Raw genomic sequence first — 19,479 nt, 5'->3', positions numbered from 1 at the left:
CATGTCCTCCCAGCCCAGCCTCAGGAATGTGGAGGCGTTAAGCTTGGAAGGTGAGCTTAAAAAAACAGTGTCACATGTACTTTAACACTGTTTAGACTATGACTGTGATGATCACTTGTCAGCCCATGTCAAAAGAGAATTTATTTCCCAGTAAAGAGCTGTAGGAGATAAGCTTCCAACAGATTTCATCAAGAGTTACGCTTTCTTTCTTTACTTATTGCCAGCTGCAGTTTCAGTCAGCAGGGCCCTTTAGCCATTTTTTCCCTCTGTTTTTGTGGGTTGATGGCTGATTGGATAGCTGCTGCAAAGAGACGGGAGACATGGCTAGAGAGGGTTGAGCAGGCTGCAAGTAGAGCAGACGATGTTGCTGTTCAGTGTTTGAGCAGTACTTTTTTGTGTAGAGACCAGAGCAGCTATTTGACCAAAGCATCTGTGTCTGCTGCACCATGGTACAGAATACAACCTGTAGACATAGAGTTGTAGATTAAGTTTGCTTCAAACCTGAAAAGCAGGTACCTTAAGACATCACTGTGTTTTTCCTGTCTTACTAGATAGTGACAGACAGTAAATACTGTATGTTTGTGGTGAGAGAGTATGTGGTAATAACAATTAGAAATGCCAAGTGGCACACCATGGTACGGGAATAGTATTCATCTTTTTCCAGGATATGTTCTGACACATTTTCTCTTTTATTGAGCTGGTCTAATGTGATGCGTCTGTGTCAGGTTCATATTTGCATTTAAATGTTCACATATTCTGAGTAGAAGTTTAGTCACTTCCCTATATGACAGCAACTTTAAGTGTAACAAAAATAGATGACGTGATGCAGGAGAGCCATACCTGGCCTTCTCTGTAGCATGACCCAACCAAGCTAACTGCCTTAAGTAGCACACTTTAAGGCTGCGTTACGTTGAATGTGCTGCTCACCAATGGAAGTTCATTCAGTTCCTACAAGGAAATGCATTAGCACTCTGCCATCGCATTACCATTGTGGTGTCGATGCAATGGGCTATGATAGTGGTACCAGGAGGAGGAGAAGCAGTAGAGAGCAGTAAAACCTTGGTCGATATCAGCAAAGACAAGAATCATAAAATTGGAACAGGCTGGTACTGCAGTTATGATAGACTCCTCAATTTTTTTCATACGTGCATCGGTTAACTTCGAACATTGCCAGCTGTGGAGCCCCTGTATTGCATTGTGCCAAAGCAAAACAATGCATTCAACACAGCCAGTGCAACCACAGGTTAAGACCCACCACTGATGAGTATACACTGGTGTTACACAGTGGTGGATGAAGCCTATCAAACTATGACAGAGCATAGACCCTGTGATCAAGTTACACCATGACACTTGTGATCTTATAACCAGAGAAGTGATGGTCAGGGCTAGCTTGAAATTAGATGCTGCTAACTGATCTACTTACTCTTTCACCCAAATAGTATTTCACATTCACACAGACAGTTTTCACTTGTCTAGCCAGCTGTGATCTCCACTTGAAACAGAAGGCTGTCGGGGACACGCCACAGTAGAATAGTGCCAACTAAAGCATTGGACTTTGATCAGCTTTATTAGAGCTGATATCAACCTATGAACATGTACCAGGATCTGCCCAGAAACTGATCTGCAGGATCGTCTTCAAACATCTCTGTTTTTATTTGATGTCCTTGCATGTGGAACACACAAATCCAAGATTGTAACCAAAGCGCGCGCGCGTGTGTGTGTAGAGCTTTGTTTGACTACGACCGGACGAGGGACAGCTGCCTGCCCAGCCAAGGCCTGAGTTTCTCTTACGGGGATATCCTCCATGTCATCAATGCGTCTGACGATGAGTGGTGGCAGGCGAGGCTGGTTACGCCACATGGAGAGAGTGAGCAGATTGGGGTCATTCCAAGCAAGAAAAGGTACAATTGCTGTTCATTTATAGGCTAATGCCACTGTTAAGACACACAATCTTCTCTCTTGTGTAAACTCAATTAATTTTTGTTCCCTTTTCTTCAGAGTGGAGAAGAAGGAGCGGGCCAGGTTAAAAACAGTCAAGTTCCATGCCAGGACAGGCATGATTGAGTCTAATAGGGTAAGTGTAGAGGGCCAGCGGTGCTCTGCCCTGGTGCCAGAGAGGCTGTCTTCATAGCTGCTGCTGGGCTCCCAGGGAGACGGCCTACTTCCCCCTGAGTGTGGGAAAGGGTCCAGCACCTGCTCACTGAAGCGAGCACAAAAAGTGCTCATATTACTGTATAGATTACACAGAAGCTCCGTGGAGACGAGAGGTCTCTGTAGCCTCCACTCTTAGAGAATGTCCACACATTTGTCAGAGACGTATCTGTCTGAAGTATAAATCAGCTGTAATGTAATCTGTATCTATAATGCATCGAGATTCACTTTATTGAAAGCGGTGTATGTTTAAATTGGTTTCCTTCACATTGATACGCCATTCATTTTCACCCATTACATGCTTCTCATTTTCATTATTTAATGAGTATTGTTTGTTTACATTTCATTTGTTTTTTGCATGGGTGTAGAGTACCGTCATTGAAACCCATTATGTTTTTGTTTTCACCCTCTCATCCCCCCTCCCCCCCTCTCACCCACACATCAACAAGCAGCCAGTCAAAGTAAAGCGCAAAAAAAGCTTCAACCTCTCACGCAAGTTCCCGTTTTACAAGAGCAAGGAGAATATTGTGCAGGAGTTGGTGGAGTCTGAACGTGAGTACCAGCCGTGTGATTGTGGTTATGGTGGGGCGGGGGGTGTTAGGGTTAGTCCTTTCCCCTTCATGCTTCAGTTCTGTCTCTCAGCTCTCATCTCTCCATTCACCTCCAGGGATGGCGTGTGTGATGGCACCACTCTCATCCCTTTCTCACTGTCCCAGAGAAACTCCACATGCTGAGCCAGCACCAAGCTGGAGATGTGGGGGTCTCTCTGGTGTGTCTGTGCGCCTGTCTACGGGCTCCAGAGGAGTGTCCAGCTGTGTGTATGTGTGCTGCCAGCTGTGTGTGTTGTCTGCATTAACACACAGGCATTCTAACACTGTGATGCTCCTCCTTGTAGAAGTCCTGGTCAGTCAGGGCTTCAGTCAGGCATTGACCCACAAGAAGAAGAATCTGGTTGTCTGGACTCAACACTTCACAGGTCCAAATCCCACATAAATGGGATTGGGCCGGCGTCTTTAAAAGACTACGGCTTACTTTGAATGTTTGATGAGGACAGCACAGTGGGCCTGGCGAGCACTACACACCTCTCCTCTCCCTCTCTGCCCCAACTATCACTAACCTCTTCTTCTTCCTGTCTGCTCTCTTCTCTTGGTTTCTGCTCTCACCTGTCGGGACACCTAGGACTTCCCAGGGTTAAGCGATGACTTTTATGGATCAAAGAGTTTGAGTAAGTGTGTGGTTGTACTGTGTCAAGCAGCTGTCCCCTGACCTCAGAGAGAAAAAAAAATGCCTTGTCACTGCAGACCCAGCTGGGAATGTTAAGCCACACACATTTAAGGGACACATACACACACACACACACACACACACACACACACAGGCCTACCTAGATTCGCAGTACATAAATATACATTCCCAAGGGAGAGTGAGCCAGTTACTTAATTTTGTCTGTCTCAAGGGGTCATTACACAAAATGTTTGTAGAGTGTTGTCAGATAATGTGACAGAGCTGGAATATGCCTGTCACCAGACCCGGTTGTTGCTATGGTTGGTTGGAAACACTCTTTCCCTCCAGTTCCTCAGAGTCAGCCAGCACACGTCCCCCTCCTGTGGACCCTCTTGTGCCTGTATGTTTTCTTTGTCTTTTCCGATATGAGATCTAACCATAGGAAACATTAGAAAGGGAGTTGTGGGTCATTTGGGATGTTGCCGCAGGAAACACTTAATTTCCTATTGCTTGCACCTAAAACCACTTCCCTAATATTGTGAAAGCATGGCTGCTGCACAAAGCAGGAATTCTGCTTTCTCTCTGCTTCTTTTTCAGAGGCAGAGATTTTGAGAGATGGGGATCTTTTCCCTATGCCTCTTTGGGCAGAGGAAAATAATATCTGTCTATTAAAAAAAGTACAATCTTAATAGGACCTTAGCTGGGGTTATTTTTGAGATAATCTTTAACTTGTGCTCTTATCCTTTCCAGAATGCCTGACGTCCAACACAAGTGACAGCGAAAGCAGTTCGAGTGAGTCACCTTCATCACTTCTGTTCTTGTTTGGTTTGTTTTACACCTCGTTACAGTCAGGCAGAAGATAAATGCGGATGCTGCACACTTGGAATCAGGTGTAACATTGTGTAAGACCTTGACAGAGAAAACTGAAGTAAAACAAAAGCACACGAGTGCTGCGGATTTCGATACCAATGCTTGCAATAATTGATTCTGTTTCTGTTCAAAATATCATCGGTGCAGTTTGTCACTCAAAGATTTTCTTCATTTTGAAAAATTTAACTCACGTAAATTTTCCTTGTCATGTAGCTAATGTATCGATAGCCTTGTCGCAGCTACTGAGAGCTCACTATCTGTCAGTATTAACAGTAATCAGCTGTACCTCTGTCCTCGTGAGCTAAATTTCTAACAGCTTGTCTGTCACTTTACTGTTCTGACTTCAACAGGAACAGAAGCACATTAGCTGGGGGTCAACATGTTGGCTGTCTCTGTTGTGATGTGAAGCCTTTGCTGGGAAAGGGGAATGTTGCTAAATGGGATCCATCACAAGTCCGGTTCTCTGACAGCTCTTGTTTTTTGTTTTGTTTTTTTGTCTTACAGAGGGACAGGAAGATACGATTCTCTCCTATGAGCCTGTCATTCGACAAGAAAGTGAGTGATTTTTTTTTATAGAGGAGGGAATACAATCTAGAATCTCGACATAATCCTATCTGTGAGTGTGTACATGCAACCTGACCTGCTTCCCTCATCTCAACTCCAGTCCACTACACAAGACCTGTGATCATATTGGGCCCGATGAAAGACAGAGTAAATGATGACCTCATCTCCGAGTTTCCTCACAAGTTTGGCTCCTGTGTACCCCGTGAGTCGCCAGCACCACAGATCCAGACACGGCCGTAAATATAACAACGGTGACCAAAATAAACTTGTTCCGTTCCCCTCTCCAGATACGACTCGTCCGAGGCGAGAGAATGAGATGGATGGCCAGGACTACCACTTTGTGGCCTCGCGGGAGCAAATGGAGAAAGACATTCAAGATAATAAATTCATTGAGGCAGGCCAGTTCAATGAGAACCTCTATGGGACGAGCATCTTGTCTGTCAGAACTGTGGCCGAAAGGGTAAGAATGGCAGCATTTAACCTTCTTGGTCAGGTTGGGGGATTTCAGAGGTATATTGGTACAGCTGTTAATGGAAAGCAGATATTTGCCAAGTGTCTTAAGAAAAATCCTTAGGGAATCTTTCTGTGGTGTCAGCAGGGGAAACACTGCATCCTGGACGTTTCTGGGAATGCCATCAAACGACTGCAGCAAGCACAACTTTATCCGATCGCCATCTTTATTAAACCAAAATCCATTGAAGCCCTAATGTAAGTTCTATAAATATTGTTAACCAGATAACAGCAGTGTGTCAGATGATGTGTGATAGTAACCAAAACGTGTCTCTACCAGGGAAATGAATAAGAGGCAGACATACGAGCAGGCTAATAAGGTCTTTGACAAGGCGGTTAAGCTGGAGCAAGACTTTGGAGAGTATTTCACAGGTAGGTCCCACAGTGTAATGGTTATAACATGTATTAAGTGTTAAAACTGGAGTATGGCATGTTTGTCTCCATCTTCTGGCTGTGACGGTTATTACAAACAACCGTTAACAAAAAGAAACACACAGGGTGCAAAATTAACTATTGCCCACCAGCCAGATGATGAGTGAATGTTCAAATTTTAGCAGCTACTCGGTAGATGGGCACTGTTTGCACCAGTATTTGACTGGTGCCAATTGTGTGACCTGGCTGCACTGCTAGATGACTTATCCACATAGATGTTAGCCAGCAGAGGGCTAGCTAGAATAGTAATCCAGGTAGTATATCCATTTAAGTCTATGGCGCATTATGCAAGCGCAGGAATGTCCCCACATGCATGACTCCATGTACAGTGAGATGGAGAGATTTACCTGGCGGCGATGAGCTTAATGAGCACTGTGAGAACCTGTCTGGTGAGGGCTTGAATGGAAGAGGCAATGACGTAAAGGACAATATGATGCACTTTGACTACAATTCAGTTTAAAGTTGTCATCGAGTCTTGACAGCCCCAATTTTTTTTTTTGTTTGCCTTGTTTTTGCTAACAATCCACAATTATTTTGGATGTTAAATTGATGATAAAATGCTGAAAATCTGCTCGCATTTTGCTGCAACTGAGTCATCTGTGTGTGTGTGTGTGTGTGTCTTCAGCTATTGTACAGGGTGACTCACTAGAGGAGATCTACAACAAAATCAAGCTAATCATCGAGGAGCAGTCTGGCCCCTACATCTGGATCCCCTCCTCAGAGAAGCTCTGAGCTCCCTGCCAGCCCCTCTGCACCGGCGCAGAGCTCCCCTCCTGCCTCCCAGAGACCCCACCCATGCCTAAATAGCCCCCCCTCTTCACCTCCTTTTTGCAGATATGTTTCATATCAAGTTTTAGTGTCATCATTATGTTACTCTCTAAATGAAAAAGAAGTCTTATCACCATTACTGTGACTGTGCACACCCCTGCATGAGTTTCTCAACAAATCCATTCAAGACTGGAAATGCCATTCCGAAGGAATTCATTTGTCAATTGAAAACAAAAGGGAAAAGGAATAAATCCTTTTGTGAGCTGGGACTGACTGAAGATCAGAATGTTTCACAGAAACCCGGAGAGAGGAGTTGGGACTGGAACGAAGTTGCAGGGGAACAGGGACGAATCATACCAAGTTGGAGGAACACTTTGTAAATGTTCATCGAATCACATTTAAAAAGACACACAATGAGAAGTGAAGACCCATTCTGGATAATTTTTTTTTTCTAAAGTGACTGGATAAAATCGAGCCCTGCTGATGGTACTGTTCAAGGAGTCATCTCTCTTGTTTATAATGACTGCGGGAATTAGTGGATGAGTCTACAAACTGGTGATCTATTTATCACAAAGCAGCTTGCTGTTTGGTCGTCTGCCAGTTGTCTGTGCTGCAGCTGATAAAGACATCCCTGGAGGCCGATCAAGAGGAAGAAATGCATTGTGAATCTATACATTTATATTATGAAATCACAAGATAAATGATAAAATCCTACCGAGATTTTACTACATATTAAAAACTACAGTTTTACACTTCACTAGAGTTGTCCATTTGGAGGGCTGTTAGAGTTCACCTTTCTTTTAAATTTCTTTGTGGGATTTTTTGCTTGTGGTTTTTAGCTGCTCTGTGTAAAGGACGGGGGTAGAGAAGTGTAACTGGGCTCTCTGCAAAACACCAAACTGCCTTACATCAAATACAAATTCTGTTTTGTGACTACCTGTTGTCTGTGAGTGAGGCTGCACGCAATTAAGGTGAAGAGACAAAACATTCTCATATTTACTTCGTTTTTGTGTCCTCCAAATGCCAGGAGGCCTAATTTGAGTGCAATAGTTACAACAAAGTCTCACCTTTGTGGACGCCTTTCCTCCCCCCGTACTGATGAATTCAGCCATTGGATCGGTTTGAACACCCAAAGCCTCCAAACGCATGTTGAGCAGCAGACCACCCTATTACACTCTCTGCCTTCCAAGAGGATTTTCTTCTGATTGAATGGTCACATGGTACTGTCCTATCTGCCGCCACGATGGTGGCCTTATAACGGGTAGAACAAGACAATAATTGTATTGGATGTCGTAACAATTAAAGAGTCAATATAACCTGTTTTGGATTGTCCACCCCCCCCCCCCCCCCCACAAAAAACACTAAAATGGAGTTAAATTAAAGCGATATGCTTTGTGTATCTATAAATGTATGAATTATTCATCTGTTGTCGGCAGATGCTGGTCCACTGTGTTGCGCTGGTAGTGTGTCTGGGGTGAGCTCCGCCAGCTCAGGAATCTAAACGTACAGATACCATTTCCCCTGCGACTGAGAGGCAACGTTCGGGCGATGACACTTGATAGCAGTCAAATGTGAAAGAGCAAGTACTCATGGTACAGGTTCTCAGCTGAACAATGTGACCAGGTTGTATTCTCTGTTGTCTCTTTTTGTGAGGTGGGGAGCTTGTTGAAGGCCATCGGTGTGGTTAACCCTTGAGGTTTGGTGTCACCAGGACTGACATGACCTGCTCCGCTCTCCCATGCAGATCTCGCAGCTGTATGTCGATGCGTGCATGTCTGACGAAGGAGTTCTACGGCCCCCTGATCCTGTGAACGTTCTCGCTTTCTTCCTCAACTTTTTGTGTGTGCAAAGGGAGATCTTTTTTTTTTTTTTTAATCCCTTTCTTTCTCCTTCTCAGAGAGACAAACCCAACATGAAGTGATAACTCAGACCTCTGGGTCCCCTGCTCTCTCCCACCCACAGAGCACCTGTACCGGCAGGCATTTTCGAACAGGTGTGGCCACCTGCCATGCACCACTGCTAAACCAGCTGTCATTAAGTGTGTCAAAACCAGAGTTCAGGGAAAAAAACCGAAGGGAACAGAGCCATTTATAAACTGCTTGCAGACTGTTTCAAAGGGTGTGGTAGCTGTACAATGTAAATACGCCCCCAGCAGATCCCCCCTCACCTGTGCTTCATGCATGTGTGAATCAAACTGGGACAAATATGTTTTATAGACCACAAATGTCAGGTAAGTAAAGTTTGAGCTACTCTTGAGATATAATTTCCATACAAATGTGCTGTATTGTTGGTATTTCTCTTCAAATGCCTATTGGAACACTTAACTAGTCAGTTGGGGAAGTCAATTCCCTCAAGTAGGGCCTGTCTACATGTGATTTCTTGTGGAACGTGTCTGGGTGTATAGATTTAAAAATATATATTGTAAAATAATTGAAAAGAAATGCAGGCAGATAACCTACGCTATATCACAGAAACCAGGAGCGTTGATCAGTACGTCATTTAGAAGCTTAGAGTCGATCCTCTCTGGTGTTCAGTTGAAACACAGCTGACTGTTAATGATGTGTGCGGTATTCATACCTCGGTCAGCCATGTCAAAGCCCAAAGAACTTGATTTCATTTTACTCTTTCCATTGAGGTTGTGATACATAACAAGATGGAACCTGAATGCCTCTGTGTGTGTATACTTGAGGGTCTCTGTTCTGATGAGAGAAATGATGACATATATACTTTTTATTTTTTGGGTGGGAGGGGGCCAGGGTTCTTGTTTGTACTTTTGGGTGATGATGTTTATGTTCTAGCACATCTGTGCAGTAAGTGCTTGCAAACATGAACCCTTTGATTGTACAGTAGTTTCCTTCCTGTCACTGCAGGTGGTACAGCCTATCAGGACACTCGGCCTCATGGTCTTCCCTGTCCTAGTCATGAGGGAACACAGTCCTGATACTTTTGTTTGGGTTTTATTTTGGGACTTGACAAGAGTTTATTTGTTTGAAAATAAAATATGTGACTCAGTTATGATTTTGATGTGCTTGTTATTCCACTTGAGCTAATTGGCTTAGAAATTCAAACATTTGTAGTTAATTCTTTTTAAAGTTTATTTCGTAGGAGAAGACAGGGGATGCGGAATCCAACCAGAGTCCCTGATCAGAACCGAACTGGCGTACTCAACAGTCACAAAAGGCCAAAGCTATTAAGGTGTGAAATATGATGAACATTTAACAATGGAATGAGTCACGCCTGACTGAACTGAAGTGTGTCAGAGGCAAAGTGGGTTCACACTGAGAACATGTTACCAGGACTAGACTGAAAACTGGCCCAGCTCGGTTATTCCTCCATCATAAGGCTCCTCTTGGCTTTGTCCAGGCGGTCCAGGACTTCACTGTAGAGGCTGGACATCTGTGAGTAGACAAGTGTTGAGCTATAAATGTCCCCTTGCTTTGGCTATACTGTATATTGTTTGTCCAACCTGGGTACATCCTTGGCTGGAAGCCTGTGTCACGTTTACCTAACTTGCTGGACCGTCCCTGCTGTCACACTCTATTAGTAAAACCAAACCCATCTGTTCTCTTCCTCCCCTCCACCTGCCTGTGGCCCCCGTGTTCTACCTGCATCTTGTAGCTCTCTTGCAGTGATCCCAGGTGGCGGATGAAACTCATGGCGAGCCCGCACCACTTCTCAGCCTCCGGGTACTGAGCCAGGCTGTACAGCAGTATCCCTGTGTTCCACGCACGAGTCAGTAACCACAGGATCTCCATCTCTGGGAAGTCATTGGGCTACAAAAAAAGATTTCAAAAGGCGTTTTAATGGAGGCCACCTGGGTTACTCATTGGAGCCAAACACATTGAAGGAAATCTGATTTTTTTTTTTTTTTTTTTTTTTTTTTTAGGAAGAAACGGCTCCAACTAACAAGCTCACTTTCATCCAATCCTGTTCTGCTGCTGTGTTAACGCTTGGAGGGCTCAAACAAACTGGAAGGTCTATCATTTTGAACGTTTTATTTGTTTTTCTCTCTCCTTTAATGTTGGGCTTTCACTTGATTGACACAGAATTCCTCAGCTTTCGAGTAATCACTCATGAAATGAGAGGGGAAATAGGCAATGCCTCCAAAGCAGGAAAATGTCTCAATAATTTGATGCCTCTTTCAGAGCTGTAGCTCACCGGCAGTGTGATGACTTGTACAGCACATTGACATTCAAATTGGCAGGAAGGGGATGGTGAATGGAAGCATCTGCTAATTGAAGTGCGGCTGAAAGCCCATTGATAAAGAGAGGCTTCTAGAAAAGCAGGCTGGCATGGAGTGGAAGAGAGGGGGTTACTTGTATGTGGAGAGCAGTTGGTTGGAGGTGGCGATGGCAGAATGTGATTGGGGCTGACTCACTGCCACTGCGATGATGGACAGGGCCTCCTCATAGTAGTCCCACACCTCCTCCAGCACATGGGCCTCCACATCTGACACACCGCTCGGGAGGGACAGCTTGATCAGGCTGTGAACGCACTTGCTAAGACGGAGGCAGATAAACAGTTCCAGAATGAGAAAGCGGTTCATCCTAATAAGCGCTTTGTGGAGACGGATGAAATGCCTGGCGTGTTTTCATGCCTGCAGTGCGCCAGGTCATTCTGTGGTTGTTTCTTATGCAGGGAGAGAGCAACCCTCAAGGCCTTCTTGCACAGCAGAGGGAAGTGGGCTGGAGGCTCCATGGCTAAAGCTGCACGAGAAAACAAGCATCCTCCTCATATGGGGGTGACTTTGGGGATGTCAGCCCATGTGAGATCAACAACGCAGCGCTAACTTGTTTTGTTTTCTTATTTTACCTGCTATGGTTTCTAGCACTTTGCTCTCAACATGTTCAAGCTCCAGCACAGACTCCAGTACCGTCTCCACCCTGGAGTCATTCAGCTTAGCACGAGCCTCAAACTCGTACAGCAACAGAAGAGTGTCTGTCGGGTCCGTTGGAAAGTTTCCTGTCAATATGTTTGCAAAATATTTAAACTCCATCTAGAAACCTAGAAAGATAACCAAGTCCTGTAGTGTTGCTTCTTCTAAAGATGTTGATCACAATCTGTGCTTGCTTGGTTTTTTCAGTGTGCAAATGAATAAACAGCAGTTATTCACATAGCTAAGGTAGCTACTACGACTGCTAACACTACTAGATTAACAGGAAGGTACCTGATGCTTTTAGAGTTTTCCATATCTCCGAACACATCTGAATGTGCTCCAGAGCCTGGATAAGATCTTGACTCTGCAAATCAGAAGGAGTCACATAATCATTCTAGACTCATCGTCTCCATCTAGTGTTCACTTATTCTTAAAAAGTAGAAGGATTCATTCCAAATTCTACCATTGTTCTTTTGCTCTCCATCAACATTTCTATCCATTTGGATGGAGAGTGAGGTAAATGTAGGAGGAGTGGGTGGCAAACCTGGGAACAGTGAGGAGATTTCCTGCTGAGCTCCAGCGAGGCAGCAGCAGCCATTAGCAGACACGTCTTCTGGCCCATGAGTAGCGTGCGATCAGAACGGCACAGCTGGGAGAGCTTTACATGCATACACACACACACACACACACACACTAAAACTTGAGTGGTACTATAGCCTCTCATAAAGTGGCGCAAAAGGGGTGTTGGCTATGGGGAATTAAAAATTCTCCTCACGCAACAGCAATTTTCGATCAAGTTTCCGAAAGATAGCAACCTAACATTCAATAGCAAAGTGCTAATAGCACCGGGTTGTTTCAAAGAATGATGCTGTGTCAAAAGCACAAAGTACTGAAGTAATGAAGCTAATAAACATAACCATACAGATGAGGTTTGATGCCAGGTGTCCTGGTCAAGGTAGCTATCATGATAGGAGCGCTGTGTAACATACATCGATGTATGCCAACATACTGAATACACAGACTAATATGTGCACGTGCCTGGTAAGAGAGCACAAAGAAATCCCTCATCCTGTCAGGGCTGCTCTCACACTGCAGTGCTGAGTTCCAAGCTGAAAGAAACACACACACGACCCCGACGCACATTAAGGTGCTGCACGTTTTAAGTCCAATTTTAAGTGAAAAGCAGAGAAAGTTGTACCAATCTTCCTGAACCAGTTTGCTTCCTCGGTGCACTGCTCAACAGTCACGCACGACTGGTGTGAAATTTTCTGCAGAGCTGCGAAGGTGGTGAAGGAAACATTTGTGTGTTACAGACGTTATAGTTAAATCTCTTCTGCCGTAAACTCTTCATCCTCAGATGCACATACCCATTCTTAAATATGGCAGCAGGACATCCAGGTTTACGTTCCTGCACAGAATGATGCAGGCTTATTACAGGTCAAAGGTTATGAAAGAGGAGCGTGTCATGAAGTTACTGCCTCCTCACCTCATCTCATCACTTGATTTCTCTATTGTGGAGAGCACAAGTCGAACTAAGCACCTATAAAAAGATGAATGGAGAAACTGGTGTTGACCTCCTTTCTTTCACCTACTAACTGCATTATACAGAGACACACTTTCGGTGGGGAAGCGAGGGAATATAGGTCAGTGGATCATAGAGGTGTATGGAGAGCTAACAGACTTGCCACAGCCTCTTAGCACATAAGCCATATCTGCTAAATGTTGTCACTTCATGTGTGAAACCACCATCATGTTTTGTTATCACAGTGGCAACACATGAACACTGAATGAAATATTTCCTCCTCACCCAAACTGAATTGCACAGATAAAGAGGGGTGGTGTGTTAGAAAAACAAGCTTGATTAGGTTTGAGATAATCGGATGATTATGTGACATGACTCCCCGTAGCTTTAAAATGAACGCTGCCCATATATATCCAAGCCGGTGTGATGTTTTGAAGTCATGCAATGTTGTTTATTTTATTCTATATTCTCACAGACCTGAGCGAAGTCAGAACCAGGGCTTCGTCCTTGGAGTTCTCACACAAAGTCTCCAGTGCCTTCATGGCGGTGTCCTGCTGGCCATTCTATCACCGGGGAAGAGACGTCCTCATCAGCACTGACACCCCCACTTCCATCCTTTACCATCATGAACAGTCCCACAGCCCATTCTGACATGCAGTAGCAGGACAGAACCAGGGGGTCCCTGCTCCATTTAGGCAGGCCAGGGCTTTGGTAGCGTGCGCGCTGGCTCACACTAAATACAGCAGGACCGTTCACACCTGCTGCTATTCCATGTCAACACTGCTGCTAAGAAAAGGATCTATTGTTATAAACAGAGCAATTGCGCCCGTTGATAAGGGATTTGAGGTCATGCATCATCACCACCAGAGCCTGGTGTCTGTGGCTATGGATGGACAGAAGCTCACGAGCCCTGTGATCAATCTTACCTCCAAAGCAATCTGAGCAGCCAGACTGAGGAGGCTGGAGGCTGCGTTCTCAGACACCAGTAGCCTGTCCTCGCTGGTCGTCAGTCTCTTGGACAGAAGTCCCATTGCGTTCACTGCCTTTGCAGCTAGAAACACATAATGGTTGATAGGCTCATCGCCAGTGTGAGAGTGTGTGTGGACTGTATTAATGAACCACCCCCTTGATGTTTTTGAATACCTTTCTCCACATTGTTCTCCTGCATCGCAATCTTGTAAATACTGAACTGTGTGAAGATGCAGTCAGGATCACATCTCTCAGCTTCTTTAATTGCTTCCTTGGCCTGGTGAACACAAATAAAAATGTATCTGGAGTGCTCACCACTTCAGCTGGTGAGATGAGCAACTGCACGAGAAGTCAAACACTCCGACTTGCTGCGGAGGCTCAAGTTGATTTACCTTCTCCAGCTGCTTCAGATGCAGCAAACAGGAAGCTCTGTTCCTCTGCAGTTTGGCCAAGTCAGAGTCCATCTGTCCTGCCTTGAAGAAACTCAAGGAGTAGTTATACCACTGTAGAGCCTCCGTGTAGTTTTTGGCCTGGGGAAGAAGATAAATCGTGAAAAAAAAAATTTGGCTTGATGAATCCCTGTCTGCAAATCCATCTTTTTTGCATTTAACCTACACCAAGAACTTAGGCCAGGAGTGCTCAAAAAACTGAAATGTTACAGTGGGTAGCAGGTCAAAAGATAACACATAAAAAGTTGTTAAAATGGGGGAAAAAAATCCCACCTTCCCTTATAAAAGATGGATATTAAACATGAATAATTAAGTATTATTCATGCATTTAGCATAGGAGCTGAACACTACATGTTTCAGTGACAATAAAATGTATTTTTGAAAGGTGTATCCATTACTCTTAAACACACACACTTAAACATTCAGAACCATGAGAACTCGAACACAGTGCAACACAAGAAATGAATGCTTCACTTCAGGCATCCTGTGGATGAGCGTCTATTGGGGTCCTTTAAATATACGGAGCATTTTTACCTCACAAAACACAAGACAGCAATTTAGTTAAATTTGAAAAATTACGTCTATTTTTCTTTTTTTAATTATTAGGCCTGTTATGAGCAGGAGTTGTCTGCGGTGCAGTGATCAGGAACTAACTCTGGAACTGAGGATTTGTCAAGGAACAAGACAATGCTTGGAGCTTTCCTAACACCTGACCTGCTGACCTTTGACATGCAGGATATTAAAGCAGAGAACAAGGAGAACCTGCACACAGGGAAGTGTGCCAGGCAGCCTCGAGCTCATCCCTTACCTTTGACCCCCAAGTGTTCAAAACCAATGGATTTTAAAGTAAACAGCCCTACCTCAAAGTATTGAGATGCTTTATGCCACAGTATGACGTGCAGGGTTGTGAGGGCCTGTGGTGTCAGTTGTTTCCCTGCGTGCTGGCCTGAGTGTGTATCCAAAAAAAACAAAAAACATTTCATTTTATGAGGATATTTTCTTTAAAATGAGGCATGGAATTTGATTGCTAAACAATACAATACCGGTGATTATATCTTCTATCTTCTGTTTGCCCAACAGCTCCTTGCCTCTCTGTAACAGGAGCTCAATGTGCAACACAAGAGCAGTTCCCAGGTCAGGGGACGACTCAAAGTGCTGACCCACTCGTTTCAAATACTCAAACGCCAGCACTTCCCTAGAACAATCCAAACACATGTCACCGACAGCTAAATCCTGTATATCTTGTGTGAGCTTGAGCATTCCTACAAAGAAGACACGTCAGATTTTACCTGTCTTCACAAATGAGAAGTTTCACTGTGCTGAGACAAACTTCAAGAATAGCCTCAGAGTCCATCATCTCATTCAGTCCTGAAATCACATTTTTTTGAGTAACTTTAGTTCTGCTTTAGTCACCAACCAACAGACATTAGAATTTATGGCCAGGGTATTTGACTATAAGTCATCTTGGGAAGCCAACGTGACTTGTTCCAATCAAAGTTTAGGTTTCTGTAACTGCTTCAGAGATCCACAGAGATCCAGGTTGACTTCTTTAAACCCTCAGCCACTGAAGCCCTACCGCTGGCTGCTTATGTTAATCAAATCTGGTATAAATAATTAATCGAGGTCTGGTAATAATAACTGACCTGCTCTGACGTGATCATCCGAGGCGCCGCATTTCAAGAGTATTCGGATCTTTAAGTACAGCCCAGACGCGCTCACACATTCCTGTCAAATCACACAGTATTACAGAGCATCTGAGATATATTTTTGTCATGCTACTAAATAAATATATATGTCACTGCGAAAAATGATTTTTCAGATCCCACCTTGTTAGCTAAGCTGACAGCATTAAGAGCCTTCTCGTGATACCTCTGACAGTCCCACTCAAAATAAACAGTGGCAAGGAGCCGCAGAACCTTCGCCTGACGGGAGGAAAATTAATGACACTCAGTATAATATTGTACACTTAGAATGCACAGCTTTGTACTCGATATACTGCACCATCTGACCTGGACCCCAGACTCAGGAGAGTATTTTGCATTCATCTTCCCAATGTCATAGCTTTGGCTGAAATATACAGACATAAATTCAAAAAAAAAAAATCTTCCCTCAACATTGTTTCTCTGCACTCCACACCACTGAAATTAAACTATGTACCTCAGCCAGAATGAACTGTCCTCAAATTTTCTCAGCTTGTAAGTGTCGACTCCAAAGTTGTAGCACATGAGGGAAAGGTACAGGGTCTGCATGAAAGTATAACAGAATAGCATTCTTTTAAATAACAAAGTAAAAATAATAAAAGAAGGAGCTGTTAAAGAGAGAGAAGAGAATTTTCTTCACTTCTTTTGGGAGTCGCAGCAGCATGTCTTTACAGCGCTGCATACACACCACCGCCTCCTGGTTATTTCCTTGACTTATGGCCTGCAAAGAAGAAGACAACACTTTAACTTCTTAATGAAATGTTTTGATATTCCCCTCTCATTGTTTCTCAGATCACTTTTTTTTTTTTTTTTTGCCGTCTCACACATCAAGCCGCAAGTCTGTCAGAACAACACTTCCTCAGCTGCCAAATATCACAAGAACAAATATTCACGTGGAAGGTGTTGAGCATCACATGCTCACCGATTCTGCCCGGCAGGAGAGAATTCGAAAAAGATCCTTCTCCACATCCACTTTACTGATGTCAGCTGCCTCTTCGCTTCTGGAGGTTAGCAGGTTATAGAGGTCCTCCAGGCTCTAGAAATTAGGAGACGTATGAAACAACCAGATCATAGTTCTACTAGCTCTCTAAATCTGACTGGGTATTATTCTCTTCAACCTTGACAGCAAGCTTCAGAAAATGATCTGCCATCTGGGGATTTCTGCAGTCCAGCCAGGTTCTTCCTGTTCTGCTGGCCATCTGTTAAGAATAGAGATTGACAAATTGGCCTTAAAACTCTTGAAATGTTCAGCAGCACACACAGAGGACTCTCTCGTAGAGCTCACCAGGATCTGCATGCGGATGATGCCCTCTGTTGGATTCTCAGGCTCACAGCAGTACAGAAGCCTGCATGCGACATGGCGTACTGCGCAGACAGAAGGTTGATGAGACATGAGACAATCCCCACTTGTATTCCTTCAGCGTGTTAGTATACTGAACGATATAGTCAAGTATTTTCAAGACCATCAGTATTATTATGCTACCTTTGGCTTTCTGAATTTGACTTATGGTGGTGCCCACATTCTTAGTCACTGCCCAGTTCCACAGCTGGATGGCACACTCCTCGAGCTGTAAGGAATAAAAATTAAAATACCAGTTGATAATTTAGTCAGTTAGATGATATATTTCAGTATATTGGAAAGTTGCTTTGACTCTGAGGTAGCGGTGCAGAACACCAAGTGTATTTGCGAGAACATCCATCCAAATCCATTCACAAGACTGTAGGCTGATAAGTGAGTGGCACACTTGTGTCTACCTGTAAATCTCTGATTTTGGTGGTGTCCTCTAGGCCAGAGACCTCGGAGAAGATCCGCTCTATCAGTTCGCTGTAATCTGTCTGCTGTTTCTGGAGCAGGCTCTCCGTGATGCCTGCATGAGAGTAAACACTATTCAGGTAACAGCAAACATGATATCCTCCAAAGTATTGTGCCATCTCGAACATTACTGTGAGACACACAACTGCACATCAAAAAATATCACTGACATCAACATGGTTCACTATGGGAGACAAAGAACTCTTGCCCATTGCAGCTGTGACCTCTGCTTGAATGCACAACAGACACTGATCCAATTGTTTGTTTGTTTTTTAATACAAAATAATATGATCGCAACCTGATAAAGCAAATTAATCATGGAAGTCCTCTAATATAGGAGATAGTGTGTGCATGGCACAAATGCTCATACAACCCCCAGTTGAAACATACCAACCTCAGATGTCAATATTTTTAATGAGGACATTTTTAACACTAATAAGAGAACTGTAACTCCAAAAGGCTTTGAAACAGAAAGGAAAAACTAATTTGTATACATGAGAGCAAGAATAGAGAATAGCTGGTTTTTCACTTTTCCTAATTGATGTAATTAACAGGTATCCATGCTAGTTTGGAATATTTAAGTAGAATCTGATTGATTCCTGAAGCCTTAAAGGTAATTTGATAATTATATTGTTTGCTATGTGCATAAAACATGGAAAATGCTTACTGCTGCATTAGCGTATCACAATAGTTTAAATTAATTTGAATCTTGTCTGTGCTAAGGAGGAAAAATGATGAATCTGAGAAAGACAAAGTGATAAAGTTTAAGTTAGCCTATATAAACCTGCCAGCCTAGCTGGTTAGCGCTAAATACATACTAGCTAGACAGAAATGAAGCTACTAAGCATCACACAAATGTAATATGTTGCCAAAACCACCTTGGTTAAACAAACATACGTTTTTCCGAGTGAAATAGACATACTTTTCACAAGTGGAATAAAGTGTTCCATGCTCCAGGGCACCCCGCTGCAGAGATTTCCTCGGAAACAGACGACTTCAGCCGTAGTGTCTTCTTTGATTGACAGCTGTCACAAACAGCGTTAGCTTCGTCCAGGACGACTTCGAAGCCAAGAAAATCAAACTCTGCTGATGGGACTGGTTAAAACATTTAAGAATTCTGTTCATTACAACATCCTGCTTTTTTAAAAAAAAAAAAAAAAAAAAAAAAGCAACAGGTATGTGACAATCCGATATTTAGTTGATTTTATTGTTAGAGAGCATGAAACGCTCGTGCGTTAGCTACCAACAGCTAACAAAACAAAAGCTATGCTAATGCTAGAGACAAGAGAGTAGCTGCTGCTAATTCAGATGTCCTTTCAGGTGGCAAAGGCCAAATATGCTCACACACTAGAAAAGAACTGTTTTATTTTTTGTATTTTCAAGTGTTACAGTTTAGATATTAGACTTAATTTCTATATAAAAACAGAAGAATTTAGTGTTCAATTCTAATAAGTTACAACATCTTTGGCAGAGCAACATGAGGGTCACTTAACATTTCATTGGAGCACTCCAAACCTAAGCAAACCACTACTCCGTTATTATTGAACCGACATCAGCCCGTGATAACCAGATAGTTAGATCAGCGTGACTAAACCTCTCTAGAGTCATAAAACAAAGTAATTAGGGCATGA

The 19,479-nt window shown here is 43.5% G+C and overlaps 2 protein-coding genes across 6 annotated transcripts in view; one reads left to right on the top strand and one right to left on the bottom strand.

The window, feature by feature from the left end:
* Nucleotides 1-9,537, top strand: part of dlg3 (discs, large homolog 3 (Drosophila)) — a 79,309-nt gene extending 69,772 nt beyond the window's left edge. For 2 of the 5 annotated variants that reach the window (XM_086221835.1, XM_086221837.1), the window contains 10 exons: nucleotides 1,725-1,901; nucleotides 1,999-2,074; nucleotides 2,604-2,703; nucleotides 4,126-4,167; nucleotides 4,750-4,800; nucleotides 4,910-5,011; nucleotides 5,097-5,269; nucleotides 5,408-5,517; nucleotides 5,600-5,691; nucleotides 6,377-9,537. In XM_086221835.1, coding sequence (XP_086077961.1) covers nucleotides 1,725-1,901; nucleotides 1,999-2,074; nucleotides 2,604-2,703; nucleotides 4,126-4,167; nucleotides 4,750-4,800; nucleotides 4,910-5,011; nucleotides 5,097-5,269; nucleotides 5,408-5,517; nucleotides 5,600-5,691; nucleotides 6,377-6,483 — 1,030 coding nt within the window. In that variant the 3' untranslated portion in view covers nucleotides 6,484-9,537. Of the gene's footprint in view, nucleotides 1-1,724; nucleotides 1,902-1,998; nucleotides 2,075-2,603; nucleotides 2,704-3,330; nucleotides 3,377-4,125; nucleotides 4,168-4,749; nucleotides 4,801-4,909; nucleotides 5,012-5,096; nucleotides 5,270-5,404; nucleotides 5,518-5,599; nucleotides 5,692-6,376 lie in introns of all 5 variants that reach the window. The other 3 variants (XM_086221838.1, XM_086221834.1, XM_086221836.1) reach the window with 2 other exon arrangements.
* On the bottom strand, nucleotides 9,368-18,994 carry tex11 (testis expressed 11). Its single transcript, XM_086221832.1, is given in 29 exon segments — nucleotides 9,368-9,915; nucleotides 10,125-10,292; nucleotides 10,898-11,018; nucleotides 11,117-11,225; nucleotides 11,332-11,481; nucleotides 11,687-11,759; nucleotides 11,940-12,053; nucleotides 12,434-12,504; nucleotides 12,594-12,671; nucleotides 12,763-12,803; nucleotides 12,882-12,935; nucleotides 13,395-13,480; nucleotides 13,844-13,968; nucleotides 14,061-14,163; nucleotides 14,279-14,416; nucleotides 15,196-15,281; nucleotides 15,379-15,530; nucleotides 15,625-15,703; nucleotides 15,979-16,060; nucleotides 16,162-16,257; nucleotides 16,345-16,402; nucleotides 16,493-16,578; nucleotides 16,676-16,756; nucleotides 16,958-17,071; nucleotides 17,154-17,239; nucleotides 17,242-17,400; nucleotides 17,519-17,603; nucleotides 17,791-17,903; nucleotides 18,771-18,994. Coding segments are annotated over 29 exon segments (2,808 nt in total). The 5' UTR covers nucleotides 18,799-18,994; the 3' UTR covers nucleotides 9,368-9,843.
* Nucleotides 18,995-19,479: the final 485 nt, after the last annotated feature.

Source organism: Aulostomus chinensis, chromosome 13 (genome assembly GCF_037954235.1).
Source record: "Aulostomus chinensis isolate RoL2024-O1b breed Wild chromosome 13, RoL_Achi_v1.0, whole genome shotgun sequence".
Classification (NCBI taxonomy): domain Eukaryota; kingdom Metazoa; phylum Chordata; class Actinopteri; order Syngnathiformes; family Aulostomidae; genus Aulostomus; species Aulostomus chinensis.
This window is presented reverse-complemented; position numbering and strand designations above follow the sequence as displayed.